The sequence below is a fragment of the Leucopleurus acutus genome (genome assembly GCF_964270905.1).
Source record: "Leucopleurus acutus genome assembly, chromosome: 6".
NCBI lineage: Eukaryota > Metazoa > Chordata > Mammalia > Artiodactyla > Delphinidae > Leucopleurus > Leucopleurus acutus.
In genome coordinates, this window is record NC_139149.1 from 68,626,204 (window position 1) to 68,640,687 (window position 14,484).

The 14,484-nt window shown below is 34.5% G+C and overlaps 1 protein-coding gene across 1 annotated transcript in view; it reads right to left on the reverse strand.

Moving 5' to 3' along the window:
* Positions 1-14,484, reverse strand: part of NCKAP1 (NCK associated protein 1) — a 96,801-nt gene that overhangs the window by 26,408 nt on the left and 55,909 nt on the right. The window contains exons 16-19 of the mRNA XM_082841330.1: positions 8,388-8,533; positions 6,183-6,315; positions 1,625-1,744; positions 841-980 (exon numbers count right to left, since the gene is read on the reverse strand). Of these exons, the coding sequence (XP_082697456.1) occupies positions 841-980; positions 1,625-1,744; positions 6,183-6,315; positions 8,388-8,533 (539 nt within the window). The remainder of the gene's footprint in view (positions 1-840; positions 981-1,624; positions 1,745-6,182; positions 6,316-8,387; positions 8,534-14,484) is intronic.

Below are 14,484 nucleotides of genomic sequence, written 5' to 3' on the forward strand. Positions count from 1 at the left end.
AAAATTTTTTTAGCATTTCATCACAGCAATACAAAATTAATTTTATAAATATATCAGACTTTATTTGGGAATAATAACTGCAAAATCGATTTTTTCTCTCTTAAGATCTGAACTGACAAGTTCAAAATCTCTAAGGGTATCACTAACCTTTGAGAGCAATTTTCTAAAGACAGCATCATTCATTTGTTTCTTCATTCAGATGATGACTATACTGACTTAATATATAAGAAAGAGCTTATTCTGCACTCATAAAGAATTATTTCCAACTCCTGCTGTATTTTCTGTTCTGGAGGAAGAAAGCTGTCTACAAAATGGCCAATAGCTTGCTCAACACAGGAAGCAAGGAAGTAGGAAATTTACTTTAAACAAAAAATACTCACCTATTATTGCTCATCTATACCTCCCCTACAAACAAACAAACAGCACTGAATGCTATCTAGTCTAATATACCCATTAAAAAAAAAGGACATCAAGTATTTTCTAATATATGACAAGATGCCAAAATAGTGTCAGACATCTGACTTTAAATAAACTGAAAATTATAGACTGCTTATAGTATACCCCCCCAAATTTTTAGACAGATTCTTGGCCTTCAATATTCAACATATAAAGACAAATGACATCTATTACATGTATTTTCTTCAAAAATCCAAAATATGTATTTTGAGATGAAATAAGCACTTACTGGCTAATCAAGTTCAAAAAGGTCAAAAAAATTAACAACTGGGAAATGAAGAATTTACAATTACCAGCATTTCCTCAGTACTAATGCCATACAAAAAATGAAAAAAAAACTCCTCTACCTGTAACAAAAAGATACAATAATAGTGGATGGCTTACTTGGTCACTACCAGCCTGTTTTTCCTCATGCTCTCAACTCCTGGTTTTTCCCTTTCAGGTTCCCCTTTCTTACCAGTCTGTTTTTTTGACTTCTTATTCACTGCTTGACTGATGGTTTTGGCACAATGCTTGGGCAGCAACTAAATTTAAAAAGAAATGAAATCATACAAACCAATTACTTTGAAAACATTGACTACTGAAACAAACCTTAGCTAAATCCAGACTATGTGGCAAATATCATGCTAGCACTAAAAAGAGAGGCAATAGGTGAGATGTAGAGTTTACCTAGCCAGCTTGGAGAGCCCACTCAGCTTGGTGAAAAACAGAAACAGGTAATCTTGTTTGAAGAAACACTTCATAGAGGTAGTTATATCAAAGCTACAGTTAAAGGACAAGTTAAAAAATACCAGGCAAATGAGGAATAAGAAAGAACATTTTACTGAAAGGAAAATGGCCTATGAAGACCAAGACTATGATAGGACATGATGTGTTCAGAATCTAGTTAGAATGACTAGGTAGTGGAGTATAAAGTACAGGCTAGAGTGGTTTGAGCTACCTTAGGAAGGGACTTGAATGCCAAGCTAGAAGCTTAATTTTAAACTGTAATCCTAAGGACAGAGGGAATTTTTAAAAAACCTAATAATGGAGTTTCACAACATGAGGTAATGAGATTTACTGATAGTGTGAGAATAAAATTAAAAAATGGAAAAGAACTAGCTAAGAGATCATTTTCTTGCCTTCCTACACAATTTTCCTATCTGTAAGGGAACATTTAAATTATCACCTGGTCACTAAGAGTACACTGTTCCGTGCAAATATCAGTGATGAGATTTCTAGCTTGTTTGGCCATTTCATCGAGGAACATATTACATAAGGAAAGACTGCGATCTCCAATATGATGTCTCTGTTAAAGCAAAATAGTAACAACAACAATAATAAAAATTATAAGAAAGTAGTTTGAATTAAAACACTTTTTAAATAAACATGGAAAATAAGGTTCAAGTCTATTCTACAATAAGGAGTGAGGATGGGAGATGTTATAGATTTCTTTTATCTCTTTTAACAACTAACCTACCATACTGTATTTGCACACAACCGACATAAAGTAAGTACCTGGTGATTATACAATTATGATTGCAAAGAATCTGAAAGGATCAGTGTCTTCCTTAACATGAAAAACTATTAATTTTCAAATTCCAATGTCCTATATCCAGTTCTTAAATACTAGAATATCAAACACACAATACGAAAGATCAGACTTAAGAGTTATGTTTTCTGATCTCACCTGATTATATACAAAAATCTTGAAAACACAGAATTTTGTAGTGTATAAACAGAAATGTTAAAATATTTAAATAAAATCATTAGGTATCAACTCAGTAAAACAAACAAATGCACAAGGCATTCAACTCTCTAAAATCAAACTCCCCATCCCAGAAGAGAAAAAAAAGGCTGACCACAAATGCATTTTCTGAACACAACAGGGGAAAAAAGAACATTATATCTAATGTTTGGGAGATTACATACGTATATGTAGATACATACACTCACTCAAATCAATCTATCTCTAGCTACAGAATTCTGTATCATTTTAGTTTTGGTGGGTGTTGCAACAGTTTAATGGGTTTTTCTTATCAATGGTAACTGGAATGTTGAGTATATAATGCTGTATAACTTTGCACTATACATTTGCAATACTTACAAAGAGGCAGCTTTTTAAAAAAATTTTATTGGAGTATAGTTGATTTAAAATGTTGTGTTAGTTTCTGGAGACAGATTTATAAGTTTTCCTTCCCTGATCTTCCATAATTATATAACAAACATATGCAGACATTACAAACATTATTTCTATGCTGAAATAAATATAAGATAATATAAAAGAATATAAAAATACTTAAACATGTAAAATAACTGTTCCTAGATGTACCATGCTACCTTATAATGTATTTTAAATGCCCTTTAAAACTTGAATAGGAAGCAAAACCTAAAGGGATCTACAGACCAGATACAATTAAATAATGGTTCACTTTATTTAAGGAAAAATTTCAAATTATAAACATTTGCGTTTTATTTAACCAAATTCTGACTCCTGAAAGATAAAACATATCCCTTGCTATCCCTTCTTCCTGAAAAAAAGAACTCTGAACTAGCATTGCTTCAAACTTACTAGACTAACTTATTTAAAATACAGATCTGATTTCACTACTTCTCTTCAATGGCTCAAAAATGCTAAGACTGGAAGGAAAACAACTAAGATTTCTTAACTCTGGCTCTGTGCTGAGAACAGAGGATAATGGCAGAAGCAAAGAGACCACTTAGGAGACAATAACAATCAACCAGGCAAAAGATGATGTGGCTTGTTCAAGGGTGAGAAGAGGCAGGAGTTTGAATATATATATATACATATATAAAGGCAGAGCTCAAAACAGAAAGGCTCCAAGTTGGGGTGGATGTGGAAAATCAATAATTCTATTCTGGACATGTTACACTTCAGATGGCTAAAAATACCTAAGTTGCAGCAGGATATAGAGAAAATCTAACTCGAAGGGAAAGGTGTGGGCTGCAGATATAGATTTAGGAGACATTAGCATATGGAAGATTTTTAAACAATGAAACTGGAAACTGGAAAAGATGAGTGAACTACTCTACTGGATGGTACAGTTATAGCAACATGATAATTAGTTTCTCATTAGTACTGGCTACCATTATCTGGGAATCCTGCTGACCCAGGAGGGTGTGAATTTCAAATCTAGTTCAAAAGGTACCATCTTTCTTCAAATTCACTGTAAGTACTACAGCTTAAACTAAAGCCTCAGCATTAAGAAGTTGTTCTAGAGGCCTTTTCTATAACCTTTCTGATCTAAATGAGATGAATGGCTAAAACTAAAATAACAAAGCAAGACTGCACTGAGAACTATTAACTGTGCACACCAACTTACTCTATCCTCACCCTTAGGTGAATTCCCTCATCACCCTTAAGTGAATTCCCTCAATGTTCCCAGAGTGCCCCATGTATATTTCTACCACAACACAGATCATCAGATCACGGATTTGTCTAGGGCAAAGACTGTGTCTTTGCATCCTTTCAATCACAGGTTTAAGAAGGCACAGCTGGAATATAACAGGCTTTAACAAGTTTGCTAAATGAAAAACAGAATAGTACCACTTACTAGCTATATGAATATAGGGAGAAAAAAACCATCAGTCCACCAGAAATTATCAGTAGTTCTGACTATGCTGTTACTTTGTTGTAATAATCAAATGCAACAAAAGATGAGAAATGCTGTATAAATTTTATGGTTCTACATAAATATAAACACACTATTAATTACCTGTTGCAATTATTTGGTAAGAATTGAGTCTTACCCCATTAAGGAACCATAACTTTACCAACAAAATGAGGTAGAAACGTTAAAATAAATGATACAGGTTAGATGATGATAGATAAAATGATGAAAGTGTTATGAAAATATGGTTAAGGAGGGACAAATTTTAACTGGAGGAATGCTGAAAATCTTTTTGGAGGAGGTGGATTCAAGCTGATCACTGAAGAAAAAGTAAGAGTACGACAGGTAGAGGTGTAGTGAAATGAATTTTATGTATGAGGAAAAAGCCTCTAAGATGCCAAAAAGTAGACTAGTAAATGAGTACAGTTTACCTAAGGTGGCATAGTTACAGTAGGGAGTGGAAAGTAGAAGACTGTGAGTATATAGTGGATAAACAAAATGTGATATATACATACAATGGATTATTATCATTCATAAAATGAAAGTTCTGATATATCTATAACACGGATGAGCCTTGAAACAGTATGTTAAACGAAACAGGCCAGACACAAAGGGACAAACATTGTATGATTCCACTTATATGAACTCTCTAGAAGAGGCAAATTCATAGACAGAAAGCAGACTGGAGTATACCATTCCAATGGAATGCTGAAGGATGGGGAGTTATTGCTTAAAGGTATACAGAGTCTCTGGTTGGGGTGATGAAAGTTTTAGAAATGAACAGTGGTGAGGTTGCACAACACTGTAAAAGTAATTAATGTCACTGAACTATACATTTTAAAATACTTAAAATTACATTTTTATGTTTATATATATTTTTTCTTAAAGACATAAAACAAAAGAAAAAAAAGAATGGGGGTAGAGATCAAATTGTTGAGGATTTTAAATGCCTAAGAAATTTTTACTTTCTCCATATGCAATGGAGAACCACTGATGGTTCTTTAAGAAGGAAAGAGGCACTCTGGTGGCATTGTGTTAGTCTTTAAGGCAGATATTGAAGGAAGAAAAATTATTTAGCAGTACAGATGAAAAACACTGAAAAGCTGAACTACAATATACCATACAAATAAAATGAAGAGGACTTGATGGGTAATTAATGGGAAGGATGATGGTGAGGAAAAACTGACAATATATCTTAGGTGTCACGATTGGGGGAAAAAAATCTTTTAATTGTAAAAAATCTACAAATCTATTAAAATTGGTGGTATTATATCCTCACAGGTATTAATCCTAAAAGCACTCCCTAATAAACTTCCTGCAGGCTAATTTCTGTCTGAGTCTGCTTCCAATGGAATGCTGAAAAACAATCTACAACAGACACTACCTAATGCTTAAAGATAATAATAATGCTGCTATTTGTAAGGTTTTTTTTGACAAGTTCTGCAGCTCTAAGTAAAGGGATTCAACACTAAGTTAAATTATTTTTTAAAATACTATTTAATTTTAATATATATTCTTACCATACTCACAAAGTGATATTTCTTCTTGAAAGATTAGAAGAAATACTGAGTACATTTTTGATAGATACTTGGTATCTGTAAAACTTGAGTAGTTCAATTACTCAGTAACTGTGTGTGCCTGTATGTGAATATATTACAAATACCAGCAAATCTGGATTTTGCTTACTGTATCTATTATATTGACGAGTCAGTGAAATTCCTCTTTGAAATGTTTATGTTTAGTCAGCAATCTCTCCAATTTTCAAGTCTTTTCAATGAGCGTTTCAGAGGAAAACTAAGCATTCAAAAATCAATCACTATATAACTTTACCATAAATATTAATACCTGACTCACTATTTTAATAAAGGTAATTCCAAGTGACTTTATATGTTCTTACAAACATGTATGTATATTTATCTGATTATTCAGATATATATTATGTCTATATCATATATCTATTCAAGCATTCTTCTGATTCTACACAGAGATGCATTAAGTGGGCAGCTAGATTAGATAATTAGGACTTTGTGAGTCTTTGTGAACATTCGGTCAGCTTTATGTTTGGAGTAGTTTTTTCTGCATACCATATAAATCACAATACTACTCTGAAATTACCTCTTCTGGACACAGTTCATGTGTGCAACTCATAAAATGAGTGCAAAGTAGTGGGAATGCAATTGAGTATCTTGACTGAGAGGGTAACTCCAAACATTGTTGAAACATCTTCTCAAAAGCACGACTATAAAAACTATAAGGAAACAAAAATTAGAATCACAATTTTTATAGTTAAAATTTTATGAAACAGTACCTTATAATTAATTTAATTTGATTCAAGTGAGTAAAAATTACCAACTGTAGCATTTATTCTCTTAGGAAAAGCAAAGTTATTTTTCCAAAGAGTTATCTCTTACACACCAATAATCATTTCAGAGTAATAAAAATATTATTTATATAACATTAACACATTTTTAAATAAAAAAATTAAAGAGAAGATAAACCATATCTATGGCATATGAATATATGACATTCAAATCTTACATCATCAAATTTTATCAAAGCTAAGTCACTATCAATTTTAAGAAACACCATTATTTTATGTACCACTAAGAAAGAAAAACATTGTCAATTAAACAATGACACACCATCAATTTTAAATTACTTCCGGATTTAAGAGATGTTAAATCTAAAAGAATGTGAGGTGATAAAATATAGTATATCTTGGAATAATGAAGACAAACAGAAGTCGTAAACATGTCTTTATCTTGGATATGACAAAGTAAGACTGTGGTTAAGAGAAAATATGGATAAAAATTAATTAAATGACTGAAAATTTGCAAATTTTAAACATTATTCAAAGTGCCTTTATTTCCAAGAAAGAGAAGAGGAATTTCTGATTGCTGTATCCTTCTTTTGCAATAGGAACCTTTCTGTAGCTCAAAAACACCTAAACGTAAAATGTTCCATTTTCTTTCCAAGGTAGCCTTTGGGTCAGACAATAGGATAGGGTTCCAAATAATCCTTAAAATTCTTACAAACTTGTTATGTGATAACTGTGTTTCATGACTTGCATTAAGAGATCCCTATGTCTTCCCCACCTGGCGATTTGGATTTCTTCTGTAACACTGCTAATTAAAGCCATACTACAAACTGCAAAAATCAGTGTAGATTGGTTTTTTCCCCCAAAAATAAAAGCAACGAGACACTTTTCATAATGATCTCTATTCAATACAAAGAAACTACTATCACTATCCACTGAGACTATCTCAGCATTTTAGAATTAAAGGGATCTACTAGACTATTCTCATCAGCTTCCCTAAAGGAAAAAAGGTCAGGAAGCAGAAACAGAGTTGTTATTGTACAGCTCTGGTGTAAGAATACTTAAGTTTGAGTCCTGACACCACTGTCTATTAATTTTATTACAATCAAGCTCACTTATTCATTTAGATATTTATTAAGTACCTACTATATTAGACATTAAGGAAACAAAAACATGACCTTCTTCAAGAACCATATTATGGTGCTTCCCTGGTGGCGCAGTGGTTAAGAATCCGCCTGTCAATGCTGCAGACACGGGTTCAAGCCCTGGTCTGGGAGGATCCCACATGCTGTGGAGCAACTAAGCCCATGCGCCACAACTACTGAGCCCATGTGTCACAACTACTGAAGCCCGCGCACCTAGAGCACATGCTCCATAACGAGAGAAGCCACCGCAATGGAAAGCCCACGCACCATAACGAGGAGTAGCCCCTGCTCGCCCCAACTAGAGAAAGCCCACGCACAGCAACAAAGACCCAATGCAGCCAAAAATAAATAAATAAATTTTAAAAAGAACCATATTATGTGGGGGAGAAGAAGAGTTGTAAAGTACTAAGTATAACAAAAGAGCTATATGATAGAAGCAAAGGAGAGTGGAGCACAATGGAGGGAATAGTCACCACATCATCATAATATTAATGTCTAACTTAATACTGCAGAGTGAAATTATGTGCTATTTAATTTCCAATGTTTGCTCTATTTAACCCTGACCCAAAACTTTTTTCCTTTAGTCTAATGACACAATCTGAAGTGACTGTTTTCACCTCCTCAAAGAAAGTGTAAAAAATAAATTCACATCAGTAAGAGTTGCTCTTACAGAGAAAAATAGATATAAAATCCCAACTTGGTAAACTTCATTTTATTGGCAAGTTGTCCACTATTCCATTTATTCTTAAGAGTCTATTACTGAACTGTATTAAGCACCACACTAACATAAATAATCAAGAAATATACCTTTGGATAATAAAAATTTCAAATTCTGATTTAAAGAAAATTACAACATACCAAAATATGGAGAGATCTGATGTTTCCACCAACATTTCCACCAGGGAATCTACCATTTTTGTGTGAAAAATTATTGTATTCATCATCTTTCCAAGTTCTCTGTGATCTGAAAGACTAAGTGAAGCCTTAGAGACACTAGTATATGCCTGTAAAAGTAAAGCAAAAAACAAAAGTAGTTTAGGTAATGACTTTAGGTATAGACCAAGTCTACAGGGGGGAAAGAAAAAAGAAAAACATCCACTACTGAAAAATACTTAAAGTTTATTATGAGCAACATCACCTTTTAAAAATTGTCTACAGTGACCCAAACTTGAAATTCCTATCAAGAATTTCTTTAAATAAACTGAAATACTGTCCATAAAACAGAATCTAATACATGGGTCATTCATCCTGAATGCCCAAAATAAGTGAAGTTACAACATCAAAAGTATAAAACAATGAATTGTCACAGTGTCCCTACCAAAAGAGGTTTTCAATCTATTTCAAGAGAAAACATATATAGGAAACAATAAGATGAAAGTAGGTATTGCACATGTTGATTCAGGGAGGTTTTAGATTATACTGAATCATTAAAAACTGGATAACATAACACATTGTATTAACTGATGGATTCCAGAAAACCACTGTGAAGATGGTAAAATTAGTGTACGTTGACCAAAAAGGCAATAGGTCTTAACTGAAACCATCAGGATAGGTTGTGAGGGAAACCTAAAGAGGTACCAACTCACAGAAAGCGAAACCTGCCCACAGATGGCGGACATTTCAGAAGGGTGGAGAACAAGAATAGGAGGGGTGCCTACAGAACAAAACACTGCTCACTATGGCTGTGGTTAGAGTGCAAAGAAGAGAAAGGAAATGGTAAAAGAAAAGATTCAACCAGATCCTGCAGATCCTTGAAAATCATGTTAAAGAATTTAAACTTTTTGGTGAACCACCGAAGGTTCTGTGTGATAGCTAATTATTGTTTAGAAAGATTATTCTTTGTGGAAGGGGAAACAGAGAGGGGTGGGCAGAAAGGGAACAGGAGGCAGAGATCTGTTAGGATGAAGTGGTGGCAATAATCCAGACAGGATTATGCTATGGTCTAGGGTCGTACAATTCAAAAGTGTTTAATCTGGGAATGACTAGATGTGAGAGGCAACAGAGAATTATGGATGATGGCCAGGGTTCTGGCTTTAGGGAGACATTCCTTCATAAATCTCATATGTGTGCCTACACACCCTGCTGGATATGCCAAAAACGCAAGGCCCAGACCACTCACTATCCAGGCCATTTCTGGGGATTATATTTGCATCTACCAAACTTGAGAAATAAAGAAATGTGTCCCTCTGGAACAAAGAGCAAGTATGCTTACTGTTGATGACAAAACAGAGGGTTCCTCAAACTCAGTCCTCCTTAGCTGCAAGACATGACCAATGCATAGCATTCATCTGGGTCTCCCTGTACTACCCACATGAGACACGGAAGCAAGGGAAAAATGATGTATATATACTGATGTTCATGCCACTTCCTGTGCAGTGAATTAAGTCCTTTGTCTCTGATCCAAGACCCCCATGTCTTCTGCTAGTACACATGAAATATTAAGAGACTAAATAATTACTGCCTTTTAAGTAGGATAAAAATCAAACCGCAGCTTCTACAATGGGAAATCTCAGCTTCTACATGGAGGAAATTACCATTCACTGAGGCAGACACATCACAAAGCAGAGTTTTATATTTGTTGTTTGTGTCTGCCAGTAAAGGGGAGAGAATGAGGAATATGATGGCAGTACTCTAATGGCAAGATATATTCTGGACATTCATCACAAACTCAGTCTAACGGAAGTTTAATTTACCTTTCATCAGATTTAAAGTATAAAGAGAAACCAGTAGTGGCCATGAGTTCAATAAAGACTTCCATTAACTGAGCCTCATTTTAAAAATTCTGAATTAAAATATCACTGTGAAAATAAATTCAGATGAAATAGATGGTGACAAAATGAGATAATTTGATTTAAAACACTCATTTGAAATGCCTGACAACAATGGAAGAAGAAACATACATTACTAAAAAAGAATTGGTTTAAATAAAAGTCTAAGATTTGAACAACCCACGTAAATTAGAAGGCAGAAGAGAAGAAGCTAAAAGAAAGAGTGACTGAAGATGCTTAAGGGACTAATGAGACACAGTGGAATGAGGTGCCTTAGGAAGCAGAAAAAAATGGCAGAGAATACATGTAGAGGAGGAGAACTCTTCTTTTAAGACTACAAAGACTCCAGTGAAGGCACAAAGCATATTATAACATTCCCCCAAATGCTTATCCTTCTAGCCCTGCTCTACTCAAGAAGTGATATCTATAGAGCTCAGGACATCTCTCTCTGGCCATATGCTTATACCTAATAACTCTTGTCCTTCTACCAGATCACTGATCAAATGCAGATCATTCATATCTTTTGTGAAGATATTGATATTTTCCTTCTTGTAGTAATACTTTACACTAAAAAGTTTCTTTACTTGCCCTTTCCTGTGTAAGCTATGTTCCTATTCAAATTCTACCTATCTTTCAATGTCTGGGTTAAAACGTTGCTTTCTCTATAAAGCCATTACTAGCAATTCCAACTTGAATAAAACTTTCTCCTTCCTAAGAAAACTATAATTAATTGTTAATCATACTCTGTTGGTGGCATATTTCAACTTAAGCTTTTAGATTTTTAAACTGCTATTTAATTTTTCATGTTTTATGCCTTGTCTTCATAGCCAGATTTATAAAATACCCAAAAGAGGATTTGTACTCTTCTACAGATTACATAATACTACTGTCAATATTTTATATCCTGCATCCTGTGGTCTAGTCTGTAGTCTTAGAACCCTCATTGTTGACCTGCTCTTAATAATCTCTGCAAACCTCCTAGATTCTGGACACTGCCACCCACCTCGCACTTCTGCCCCCTTTTCCTAGTTAAGACTTCTCTGGCTCAGTTTTATGTCCCATTATTTCTTCCTTGGTATGTTCTGACCTATTATCACTAAACAATAAGAACCTATTATGCAATAGAAAGGGGTTGAGTGACTGTATGTCACAATCCTGGTTAAGAGCAATGTTACGGGTTAAATTATGTCCCCCAAAATTATAATCTCTAATACCATAGAATGTAAAGAGTCTTTAGAGAGGTAATCAAGTTAAAATGAGGTCATTAAAGTGGACCCTAATCCAATATGATCAGCGTCCTTATAAAAAGAAGAAATTTGGGCTTCCCTGGTGCCTCAGTGGTTGAGACTCCACCTGCCAATGCAGGGGACACGGGTTCGTGCCCCGGTCCGGGAAGGTCCCACATGCCGTGGAGCGGCTAGGCCTGTGGGCCGTGGCCGCTGAGCCTGCGCGTCTGGAGCCTGTGCGCCGCAGCGGGAGAGGCCACAACAGTGAGAGAACCGCGTACCACAAAAAAAAAAAAAAAAAAAAAGAAGAAATTTGGATACACAGATAAACAAAGAAGGAAGACTATGTGAAGAGAGATAGCAATGTCATTACAGTGTTGCATTTATAAGCTAAGTAAAATTAAAAAATCTCACAGAGGGATATATCAATTCTATATCTCTAATGCTCACTCAGATGCTTTATATTCTGCTGTATGACTGCACTGGACAAAGGTAAAATTCTCAAGTAAATTTTTCAAATGAATAAGTTTAAGAATCCTGGAAGTATTTAATAAGGGTATATTTGAAATGCATCTAAATCTCTAAAATTCTCTGAACCTAAACGTTGGTTTAGGCACTCCCACAAACTAAGAGTAAGAGACTGAAAGCAGTTCAAACTTTGTGACAATGACTTTTAAAATTTTTGATGTATATATCCTTTGGCAGAGTAATTCAACTTCTATTTTCATTCATTTTATAAGCACTGCTTATGTATTGTTTCAGAGTTTTTTTTTTGGGGGGGTTTTTTTTTGCGGTACATGGGCCTCTCACTGTTGTGGCCTCTCCCATTGTGGAGCACAGGCTCCGGACGCACAGGCTCAGTGGCCATGGCTCACGGGCCCAGCCGCTCCACGGCATGTGGGATCTTCCCGGACCGGGGCATGAACCCGTGTCCCCTGCACCGGCAGGCAGACTCTCTACCACTGCGCCACCAGGGAAGCCCCAGAGCATTTTTTAAAACAAGAAAATGTTAATTTCTAAACTTTATTTTTAACTGGAAGAAAATAACCTATAATATATACACATTAAACATTTGGGGATGGTGGTATCTCAAGTATTCTTCCCCTGATCTCCCACTAACCAGCTCTGTAATCTCAGGCAAGTTACTTAAAACTGTGGCTTAATTTATAAAATCTTAATTTCTAAAAATATGCTGTTGTAGAACACAGATCAACAGACAGAAAAGTACCTATATATTTTGACACTGGAAGGAAAGAACCTAACAAAAGCAAAAGCACCTCAGGGAACTAAGCAGACTGCCAGAAAACTATGCTCTTTCTATGAGTGCTTCCTGAGACTGTATTCATCTAAAAATCTCTTCCTCAAACACATGGTGCTTATATTTTCACTTTTAATTAAAACACTGTAAAATTTTTTTATGTTGCAGAACAGTATACAGTATAACCTCATTTATAGGTTTGAACATCTAAAAGGATACTGCATAGGCCAATTATTAAGAGTTAATATTTCTGGGGAATGAAACTGGGAAAAGTGCGAATTTTCCTTTTCTACTTTACCTCTGGATACTTTGACTTTTTATAATGAGAACATATTATTATTATTTTTAAATATACAGTTATTGAAAATACCATGCCACAGTTTCCCCATAATTACGAGAAATATTTAAGGGGCAATTAAATTCTATCATTAAATTTACAGTACATACAAAAATTTCAGGCTCGAATTTTAAAAAGTCCTTAAAAACTATTTATGTGATGGTTATATATTGAATAAAAACTTTTTAAGTCTAATATTTATTTCTGCATTTCAGAAAAATGAAGCTTTTAGCACTAGATCAGGGGATGGTAAACTATGGTCTGTGAGCCAGCTGCCTGCTTTTATAAATAGTTTTATTGAAACACAACTATGCCCATTTGTTTACATATTAAATAAAGCTGCTCTCACACTACAATGGCAGAGTAGTTATAACAAAGACTACGTGGCCCAAAAACCTAGTTATGTAAAAAATATGATACTGTAATCAAAACTTTTATATTGGTATAAGTGAGAAATATATTTATCCAAATTTAACAACTAATACAAATTATGTCTTCTATATATACAACTCAATAGCAAAAAAACAAAACAAATCAATTAAAAAAGTGCAGAGGATCTGAATAGGTCTTTTCCCAAAGAAGACGTACAGATGGCCAACAGGTACATAAAAAGATGCTCAACATTACTAATCATCAACTCACACCTGTTACAATGGTTATTATCAAAAAGACAATAAATAACAAGTGTTGGTGAGGATGTGGAGAAAAGGAAATCCATGTGCATCATTGGTGGGAATGGGAATGGGTGCAGCCATTATGGAAAACAGTATGGAAGTTCCTGAAAAAATTGAAAATAGAACATATGATCTAACAATTCCATGTCTGGGTATTTACCTGAAGAAAATGAGAACACTAATGCAAAAAGATATCTACACCCCTTTGTTCACTGAAGCATCATTTACAATATCCACAACATGGAAACACCCTAAGTGTCCACTGATGGATGAATGGATAAAAAAAGTTGTGGGACACACACACACAGGAATATTATTCAGCCATGAAAAAGGCAGGAAATCCTGCTATTTGTGACAACATGGATGGACCTTGAAGGCATTGTGCTACGTGAAAGAAGTCAGACAGAGAAAGACAAATACCATATGATCTTACTTATATGTGGAATATAAAATAACAAAAAAACAAAACAAAATGAACAAAAGAAAAAACCAAACTTGCAGGTACAGACAACAGATTGGTGGTTGCCAGAGGCAGGGAGTCAGGGGTAGGTGAAATGGGTGAAGGTAGTCAAAAGATATAAATTTCCAGTTACAAAATAAGTAAGTCCTGGGTATGTAATGTACAGGATGGTGGCTATAGTTAATAACACTGTATTATATATTTGAAAGTTGCTAGAAGAGTAAATCCTAAA